A 10,933-nucleotide genomic window follows, 5' to 3' on the forward strand; every position below is an offset into this window, starting at 1 on the left:
ATACCCAATTTTTGGGGTTAATATCCTGCGTCAGCAGGAATGATTTTTTAATGTTAGAATATTTCACTTTCGCAGTCATCATATAAACATTGCAAAATCTATTCTCTATTTATTATTTATTTATTTATTAAGTTTTCATAATGGAAATGTTGAATGAGTCATGATGCCGTGTAGATTCACAGAGGGGGAAAGATCCAAATGCAGTTTGCTTATGTGAATTAAAACCATCTAGAGATGATGGTTGGATTGACTTGACGCTGCCAACCTCATATCTGGTCAGATACACAGGTTTCCAAAAGGTTTCTTACAGTATAAAAGAATATTAAACCGTCATGAATGAATAGATCATGGGAAGCTTTGGAGAATTCAATCCAGATTTGTTTCTCATTTTCATTCGTTATTTAACAAACATCACAGAAGCTTTGTCTCCAAATATCCGCTTGTTTTACATAAACCTGGCCTGGTGACTCACATTTCCACACGACTCTCCCTTTTATTCAACATGTTTCTCCATTTAATGATACAGATTCGGCAGAGTCTAAACAGCCCTTCAATCGTGCCATTAAAGAGGAGACAGTGAAACTGACATGAAGTCCAGAGGAGCCCAATAAAGACATGAACCAGGCGTCATGGATATGAGGCGAGACGGATGACATAAGAAAGCTGAAGTATACAACAATATTAGTGTAACAGCAGGGAGCTCTGGCTCTGGAAAGTAAGCACTGCCTGTGTGTGTGTGTGTGTGTGTGTGTGTGTGTGTGTGTGTGTGTGTGTGTGTGTGTGTGGGCCTGTTTTACCGGCCTTGTGGGGACACATACCTGTTGAAAGAGACAGACATTGTGGGGACTTGCCCTCCTTGTGGGGACAAAATGCACGTCTCCATAATATACATCAGTCCATTTTAGGTTGTGGACCTAACGTTTAATACAAGAGCACAGGTTATGATTTAGGCCTAAAGTTCAATAAGGCTCAATAAGTCTCTTAGAAATGATTTAATGTCAATTCAACATCCTCAGAAAATGACATTAACACATCGGTGTGTGTGTGTGTGTGTGTGTGTAGAGTGCATGTGGGGGTGAAGGGGTGGGGGGGGGCAGAATTCCCCTCAGACTTTCTCCTTGATTCCCAGCCAGCAGATTTACAATCGAGGAAGTCTCCATGCTGAACTCACTGCTGCTCCCTCCTTGTCCTCCCCTCCTCTCATGCTGGGACCCTGCCCCCTCCCTCCTGAGAAAATGGGACTCCCTTCTCCCTCCCTCACTCTCTCTCTCTCCCATCTGAAGACTTAACACAGTGCAGAGCAGAGCTGGCAGTCACAGTTGCGCCCTGGATTGTAGCAGAGAGCGAGCATCCCTCTCAGCCTGTTTGCCCCCCACCATGGATGTCAAGCTGCTGGCGCTGATGGCCCTGATGGCCGTAGCCACACATGTACCGACCTCCAACGGTGAGTCCGGCAGAGGGACGGGAGCCTGTGGGCCGGGTTTGTAGTGCTGCAAAGGCGTTGCTGGTTTTGGTCACGTTGGAGGGTTTTTAACTGAGTGTTGGTCGATAAAACGTTGCTCTGTTTTGTGTCTCCACATTGAGGCATTTGGCATTCGGATTATTTCAATCTTGGCTGTGTGTGAAGTAACGTTCCTGGAATCTCAATTTAGATTCCCTTTGACTTCATGTTTGAACTTCTTGTTCATTCATTAAAAGCTTAACTTGAGACGATATCAGCACGTCTTTTGATTGGTTTGATGGTTGATGAGTTTCATTCGTTGCAGGAATAGATTGTTGCACTCATGGGTGTCTAAGTCAAGCATTTTGTGACCCTGCTGTAATTTTGTTTTATAACATCTGAAGGTTCCAAAGAGCAGACTTTTATTCTAAATCGATCCATCACTCATTCATTTATTGAATAAATAATTATATGATGAATATCTGAAACAATTATACAATGAATCAATAACATTTTAACAGAAAAACAATCTGCGACTAGTTTGATGATTGATTGATAGATTGATTGTGTAATAATTCTTGAAAGGAGAAGAAACGAGAACAGACGCATTTTGCTTTTTTTGTTGTTTTTATCCGCAACAAGTATGTGGCTCTTTGGAAAAAAACTTGACGATGACAAATAGCAGTTCTGGGAATTTCTGAATTATTTCTGGCAAAATGATTAATTGAGAAAACAACCAGCAAGTTAATAACTGATGACAGTAATTAGTTAGTTATTTAAATACTTTAATTGCAAAACTTGATTGATAGTACATCATTGTAAATACATCATATTGATTGTAATTAGCAATCTACATTATCAGGAATCACGAATCGGGAACATTTATTGCCAAAGTATGTTAGACATTCAAGGAATTTGACATGGCGGGTGGTGCAACGAGACAATGAGACATTGCACAAGACAAATCACACATCTACAATCTCACATCTCTTTTTCTAAATGTATTATTTACATGATGCATCTGGTTGCAAATTTCCCAGGGATGTTATCCGTCAGTATTTTGGACTAAATGACTTTGGGTACCACAGGAGGGGAGAGTAGTTTCCACCGTGACCTCACATTAATCTCCCGCATGTTACCCTTGGTAGGAGACAACCAGGGTGTTGAAGCGTCTGGCCTGCGTTATGCTAAGCTTGTTGTTTCAGCGCCGGTAAGACCCCCCAATTGCACATTAAAGAGTTAGGTATAAATGTGTGTATTTGTCTTTTCCCTTTGCTTTCTTTTAATTAGTTTATAATCAGGGATAAACAATGCGGCGGTGATAGCAGTGGATGCTCGCTTCTGGGCCCGTTGCTGCGTGCTGCATAATGACCCCTTAGTTTGCATGAGAAAAGAACCTACAAGAGTGTGAATCATTAGGCTAATATTAGTGAGGATTTAGCCATTTGTGGCAGGACGTTCGGTGTTTCATTACAAACATGCATATCAATGGGAATATGTTTAACCCCGGAACAAAGGTCGGTTAGCAACACGACTCACTTGACTTAATTTATTGGAGTTTGGAATTTACTGATTAACATATTTCTGTTGTTGTACACACTCCGTAGCCCCAGTCAACCATTTCCCCCCCCGTTTCATGACCCCCTAGAGATTCCTCTAATATAAACTTCTATTCCACTTTGGTTTCCCACCCGCTTTTCAATTTCGCAACGGTCATCCTTAAAAAAAATGCAAGTTAAGTTCACTACAATTGGTTGCTTAGTGCATCTAGTTGGAGTTATTCGTGTGCATCTGGGGTCCTCCGGGCCCCAAAAGAGGCCCGCGGGTGATGGTTGTAATCATTTTAAGAATGTACTTGGGGAGACTTTCTCAAAGGCTGTTGATGCCGTCGGAGCCGCAGAGTGCTCTTTCATAAAAGGGGCAAATATTGGAAAGTGAATGAGGAGGACCCTTCTCCATCAGAGAGGCGACTCTCAATGCTCTCGGAGTGACAAGCTGAAATTCTGCGTGTGCGTTTGAGTGTGTGACGGCTCCGAAAGGTCTAATCTCTTTTTAATGAAAATGTTGTTCAGTGCAATAGCAGGAAGTATATGATATATATATATATATATATCTATATATATATAGATAAATATATAAACGTATATGCTCCCTAGTCCTGTTACAGTAGATAAAAGTGAAGAGAAGTAGAAGCTACTGTGTTATCATCTCTTATATTCATTTTAATCAATTTAAGTTAAGGAAATTTGTAAGTTCTTGACAGAGAAACAACATAAAACATTTACTTCATCTTCTGAACCGCTTAATTATCAACCATTGATGTCATGAGTTTGGGAAATTTGGGAAATGCCATAATGAGCAAAAAGGTGTTGAATATTATCAAAAACTTTTAAATAACCCAAATAGTTTGCTGAAGTATTTTACTGATGTATTACACAGTGTTAACATGCATGTTTAATGCAGCATGTGTGTTTGAGTGTGTGTGTGTGCGTATTAGCCACATAAATCTGTTCAATCAATTAACTGCAGTTAAAAGTGAATCAAAATATATTTGATGAAAACTGCAGTTTTGTTCTGTTCAATGTAGTATTAAGTGTAGTGTAGTGTAGTGCTGAACGCCACACAGTTTCCTTTCCATTTTGTCCACTTTTTTAATTGCACTTTTTTAATTTTCCGTCATGTAGTTTGACCTCTTTTTGTTTTTGCAGCAAAGCCCATCAGTCTGGTGGAGCGGTGCTGGTGTCGTTCCACCCTCAACACGGTTCCTCAGAGGTCCATCAAGGAACTCAAGTTCCTACACACACCAAACTGTCCCTTTCAAGTCATGTAAGTCAATGCTTGAAAAAAATGTATTTCCTGATGTGTGATTTGATTTGATATCTCTGCTGTGCCTGTGTGAGTGCGAGAGATCTCCCCCTGCAGACAACTTTATGCTGATATGAATAGAAAATGTTCATTTAATAGGAGTAGGGGGCAGGAAATGTGCAAAATGATGACATGAGAGCTTAAGCTTTACATACGTATTTACATGTTTGCTACAGAAATACTTCACACAGAAGCATAATTAAGGTTAATTAATATATTATTAAATGTTTTACCAAAAAAACATCAGGAATCAAATATTTTTTTTAAAAGGCGACACACGCAGGCATAATCTATGCACGCACATGTCATTCAACAGAACATTTGAGTATCAAGTATCAAGCATCAAAGCATTCAAAATGCAGTGAAATTAGAGAGTTAAAAAGATGCTGTTAATACAACATCATTTCACCTTTTATGCTGAGTTTACTCCATTTACTTTCTATTTTATTTTTGATAAATACACCATTTTAAAGTCCGATATGAGCCTCTTGTTTCCTTCATCCTCTACTTTTAAAATGTATTTTAAATTTCCTTTACTCTTTACCAGTACGTTTAAACACGGTCAACTACAAATAAATAGGTGAATACAGTGCCTACATGGTGAGAGTGGATGTGTGAGTGTACAGTTATTAATATTCTGCTATTCTTTTGCTAATGAGAGAGCCGAGTTTAAAGAAACATGATCCGCCCAGAAAGAAGAAAGCAGTAATGGCTTGAGCTTAAGTGAGACATTTATGTTTAGCAAAGGAAGCAATATCTAAGGGTCAAAGCGATTACCTTTGTGTTTCTGCTGACCCCGTGTCCCTTGTCGACGTTTTTTTAAAAACATATTTCTTTTTTTTTTTCCCGCTTCAACTTGCGCACCACGCGGTAGTGTCACCAGCCTGCAACACATTAAGTAAAAGGGCCTCATTCATCTGTTCGCTATAGAAAAACGGGGCGGCAGAAGCCTCACGGCCAAAAGGCCGAGGGGCTTCTGCCAGAATGGGAGGCGGGCTAATGACCGTTAGAAAGGCTTGAGCGGATGGCAAAAGGTCAAAGAGGACACGCAGCGCTTCAGCCGGGACACAAACTCTCTGTAACCTCCCTGCAGAAAACTGCCAGCGGAGTCAAGAAGTCATTCAGACGTGGAGCTCGCAGAGTTGCTCTGATATCTCTATTGAGGCAGATGAAAGAAAGCCAGTAACATTATACCACGCTGCCCCCCCGCCCCCCGACCCCACCCCTCCGCCCCGTGTCCCACCGTGCGCCCTCATCCTACCCCCTTCCACCTCTCCACCCGTCCCAGCATGCTGTTGGTATTAACTTGCTGTGATGTAATTACTACCTGCTGCTTGTGGAACTCAAATTCCAGCCAAGTCAATTAGGGTTTAGGCCCTCGGTCGGTCGTGCAGACAAGCAGACAGATAAGCAGGATGAAGGGAGACACTTCAAAACAGCAGCGAGCTGAGCGGACCAGCCGGGCCTCCCCTAATAAAATAAAAGAGGAAGGGAGAACGGGACACCCCCCGAAAGAAAAAGCAAACACAGATCCTGTTACTTTGCCGTCAGGTCGAGGGATTTGCGGCCGATCTACTCTTTTAAGTCCGCGTGCCATTTGCTGGCTCGTGTGCATCTAAATGGGGCGAGGAATAGGGGAGGTGGCGTATTAAAGGGGTGGCAAGGGACTGTGGAGGAGTGTGTGTGTGTGGGGGGGCTGAAATTGAATCAGAGAGAAGTGGCGAGGGCAGCGAGGAGGCACAGAGGAATGCGTTTAATTTGCAGAGCCGTGTGATAGAGAGACGGAGGCAGCAGGAGGAGGGACAGTAAGGCGAGACACCTCCTGAGTTGTTAACTCTCATACACGACCTTTTGCCATCGAGGTGTGAGATCCACATGTTTGAAGAGGGGGAGGGGTAAGTGGGAGGAAGGGGGGGGACTCCACTTTGCCCCAACAGATCTGACACTCACCAAGCAGCAGCATCTGATAACAGAACAAATCCTCTCCTAAATATTTGGCTCAGCTGTCCATTAACAGGTCATCGCTCTCTCGAGCGCACAAGTCCTGCTTTCAGCCTTATGCTGCAAATTAGACCCTGAAGAGAACGAGGCAACCGACATCAGAGGTGTAAAATCTAGTTTTCGTAGGAGAATTTCTGTTTTCACTTTTTGACAAAAAAGGAAAAGGGAGGACATATTGTTTCTTGAAATACTTGAAAAGTACTTTGTAAAACACCTAATGAATAACATTGTAAGACAAGGCGTGGTTACGGATAGATTACCATGACTTAAATTAAGTACAAACGTCCTTTACACTCATTAAACGCAATTTCTTTCACTTTTCTTAAAGAAATGTGTTCATACCTTGAGATTCAGGATCCCAGGTGTGTTTTAAACCAGCCCGTCCGAAACGCTCTCCACTACAAACTGCATTAGAACTACGGCTTCACGCTGTTCAGTGTGCAGGGACAGCTTTCAGGCCACACGGTACTCAGCGGAATGGAAACGAGCTGTGATCTTTCAGGGTGACAGGCCGTCATGTGCAGTAATCCAGCTCTTCAGCTCGGACTTTAGAGCTTAGCTGAGGTGTTTCTGAGCTTATATCTGATTTTATCCTGACATATTGGCCTCATTTTAACATGATAAGCCTTTTACTTGTTGAGCACAAATTTGACCATCAATAGAACAGATATGTCTATTTTATTATGGCCGTAAAATAATCTGGATTCCTTTTTAGTTTAAAAGAGAAAATTCAGGTTAGCTTTAGATTTAGCAGCACTAGTGTCATTTTTTTTACCTTTGGTATTAAGACTGAAAGCTTGTTAGTAGTTAATAATCCTCTGGTTTACACGTACTGCACGCAAGGGAGGACGTATTATGAAGGGAAAAGTGAATAAAAAACATATGGACGGTTCATTTGTCAATTTATTTAATGTTTTTCAGAAGCTGTCACCTGACATTTGAGAGGCTTTAATGGTCATACAGGACGTCATGTTTAATCATTCCATTTTCAACGATTCTACTGATTCTAACTCTCTGGTCCAGCAAAAGAATAGAAGCAATGGCCGTATTCTCTTTTCAAGCTAACGTACAAGTTATCCATCTGTGTCTCTCTCCAGGGTGAAGAAATCTAGAAGACGCAACAACAAGAAAAACTAAACACAAGGGAGCACGCGTGTGCGTCGTCTGGCATGGCATCCCCCCCCCCCCCCATATGAACCTGTATGCCTCCCTGTCACTGCTATGGATGTATGTAAACACGCTGTATGTACCCGTCCACCTCTCTGGACCGCTTGCAGAACCAGCACTTCACTGCCAAACTGTGCCATGTCGAGCACCGACCCAGATCCTCCTGGACACACGCGCAGTCACCTCCGACTCCCCGTGTCAGCACCAAGTGCATTTACACCTGGAGGCGACGGGACGCGTGTCGATGTCAGAGATGGTGTGTGTCCGAGTGCTGGGCACGGGAGAGAAAGTGTGTGTTTGAATGTGCAACATATGAACTAACTCTTAATGTGCGTCAGTATATCATATTTTCTTACTTAACACAGCCGTAGAGGAGGAATTTGAGCTTTCACTCTGACACAATGCTTTGTGGGTAATGCCATCTTCACGCTATGGTCTCCGACAAGGAATAACAGTCGTGATTTTACGTATGCATGTAGGTATCTTCATACGTAAATGTCAATCATTACAGAATTGTTACATTCACAAACATAAGGGCTAAGTTATATTGACTACTGTTATTTCAACATAGTTCTACCTTTTTTAATGTAGATCTCCTGAGAAGAAAAAAAAAACCTACCCGAAATAGAGGAGTTGAATGAGAAGTTCACACTGATGATAAGCGAAGGTGGCATTACTCCATAACGGAGAGGTCAAAGGGCAGCAACAAAGCCTGTGCAGTGGGTCCCTTCACAGCACTGACCAGTCAGGGTGGCCGTGCTTCAGCAGTGTGGTGCATTTCCTTTGCTTCAGCATCGGGAACCAAACAGAGTGAAGCGACACTCACTGCAGAGCCGCCAGCACTGACCCTGTGGTGCATTATACTCAGTACAAAGGGTGAGAGCCATTGACATAATTTTACTTCACTGTTTATTATATGCAAAACTCAATACGGGATGTTGTAACAGCTATGTCTTATATGAAATACAATTATGTTTTTTACCACTCATGAAATATTTGAAGTGCTGTTTTTAAAAGTCTGATATTTAAAATGAAATACAAAGCTGATTTTATGTGAAGGCCATAGTGTCCTGATAAATACTATGAGGAAATGAAACGCTTATCAATGCATCATTTTTTATTATCGAATCTGTAAACAGAAACCAAATATCTAATCGGTAAAACGTGTAACATGAAGAAGCCGGTGAAAGCATTGCTTTCCTATTCATTAATTGTTATGAAAAGTCAGCTCAGGATTGTCATTATTCTTCATTTGTTCAACTCATTGAAGGGACTAAATGTAAATGGAGATCAGAACTTCACAGGAATTCAACTGCAGTATGTTCATACCAGCACCTCTCCTTGGTAGGAAGAAAAAGCTAAAACCATCCAACAGATGAATGATAAATGTAACAGTGGGAGTGTTAAGAACGATTTTGATTAGTCTTTTTATATACATTTGAGCCACTTTATTATCAGATGTGTAATTTTAAGTGTAACTATTTTATTTTTATATTGTGCATAATCTTACTAAACAGGTTTTTAATGCAATGTACAGTAGGAAGTAGCTACTAAATGAAGGCCAGCTCACAAAATGTAAGAAACAGTATTAAGCTTCATTTTTAAGATGTCATGCATTCATCAACATGAAATACTTTTAGACACATATATTTTAACAATGTTGTGGAAAAAGGATCAGGCAATCAAGTCAAATATCAATCCTCTTTTTTGTTTCTGTATCGTTTCCATAGCAACTATTCAGCTGTTACGGTCAACACACTGATTGAAAACAAAAGTCACTGTCATTGTTTCACATGTTGCAGGAAACCACTCGGCCCCCATTGATCACTTGACGTCCTATAGTTTTACAGAGGTTGATGTATCATGTGTAAATAGAGCCACTGAGCCAAAAACGATCCCAGCGACCAACATGTGCTTTTAATCTGGACACTCCCAGCACCCCAGGGGGCTTTCTCTTAAACTCTCACTCAACTGCTGCCATGTCGCAACTTTTTTTGTAATGTAAGTCCTGTTGTTTGTGCTCATTTCCGAGGGGTATTTTTTGTTCTATTTCACACGGTCTGTTTGCTGCTTGCCTGATCACAGGTGATACTCATATCAATTTGCAGCTAATGGTGCAATAATTCTGTACTTGTCTTTAATTTTCCATTAAACTAATAGAAGTTAATGGTCACTCGTTTTACACGATTATAATCATTTGTTTAAATCTTGCTGAAAAGTGTTCCAAACGCACTGATATGCAATGATAAAATTCTAATTGTATTAATTCATTCATTACAAAACTGCCATATACTTCCAAAATACTTTGAAGACTTCCATCGAGAAGAATATAATGTTGTTATTTCTGTAAACCTTTCTAACATAATAGTTATCTCAATAAAGGGAACACATCTATTGCATTATGTGAGAACGAATGTAATAAGTTCATTATATGTGTGATTACATTCAATCGCATTGAACTGTCGCTGATGAGAATATTTAGTGTGACTAAATAATGAACCACAATTACAATCTCCTTTGTGAAAATCAGCATTTCCAGAACATGTTTGTGTGTATCACTTGGACCAAATACAAATTCAGGTTCACATTGATCGTATATTAATAAATTACCCAAAATGCGTGCATGTCTTCTACCTGGGACACAGAGACAATGTGACATATATTTCTTTTGAGGCAGCTTCTGACAAACATCCTTCATACATGTGCGATGTGTATTGTCACTCTTTATAGACCAAAAGGTGCTATTTTCACTGTGATATTCAAGCTCTTCTTAAATAAAGTATTATGGAATGAAGTCAGTCGCATGTCTGTATTTCATCCATTTAAAACCCTCTTTATTTGTGTAGCTCATTGATTTAAAGCAACATTTACAGGGCAAAAGGTTTAAAAAGTCATTTCTGTCTTGTTAGCATGTAACACATCCAGCAGACATGGAGCAACATGAGCATCCCTCCGGCGTGGCGTTTGGGTCCAGTATTCAACTTCCTTTTAGCTGAAACTAAAGAGTTAGATGATGTGAGACTTTTCTTCACCACACACCGGTTTATTTTGGCTCTCAATCAAACCTGTTTTATTCATACAGCCAAATATCACAATATTCACTTGGGATAAGAACTCCACAGAAAACCTTTCAACCAGTGCCACCGTCACCGATGGCACTGGGAGGAACCACTGCCACGTTACAGACAGACGCGCAGCAACCGTCATGTGTACAAAGAGACAGTATAAAGTATAGACAATCCCAATGAAAGGACGTATACATATGTTGTGACAATATATGAATGAAATGAATTCAGGATGTAACGCCTGAGGAATGCGACCTCCTCTCTGCATTCTGTTTGGCTCAGTGTTTTTTTTAAGGGGATGTTGGTAAGAGCCGCCCACTCGATGTGGTTAGCCTCTCTCCCTGGAGCTATATTTATACTTCATTAATCCGCAACAGCACAGATAACAAATGCA

At 40.8% G+C, this 10,933-nt stretch overlaps 1 protein-coding gene across 1 annotated transcript; it reads left to right on the top strand.

Annotated features, from left to right (window-relative positions):
* Positions 1-1,264: 1,264 nt before the first annotated feature.
* Positions 1,265-10,307, top strand: LOC144383411 (stromal cell-derived factor 1-like). The gene is made up of 3 exons (XM_078080675.1): positions 1,265-1,444; positions 4,150-4,267; positions 7,405-10,307. Exons 1-3 carry the CDS (start codon positions 1,378-1,380, stop codon positions 7,442-7,444), a joined length of 225 nt encoding a protein of 74 aa, XP_077936801.1. The 5' UTR covers positions 1,265-1,377; the 3' UTR covers positions 7,445-10,307.
* The last annotated feature ends 626 nt before the right edge of the window (positions 10,308-10,933 follow it).

This window comes from Gasterosteus aculeatus, chromosome 9, assembly GCF_964276395.1.
Source record: "Gasterosteus aculeatus chromosome 9, fGasAcu3.hap1.1, whole genome shotgun sequence".
NCBI classification, from domain to species: Eukaryota; Metazoa; Chordata; class Actinopteri; order Perciformes; family Gasterosteidae; genus Gasterosteus; species Gasterosteus aculeatus.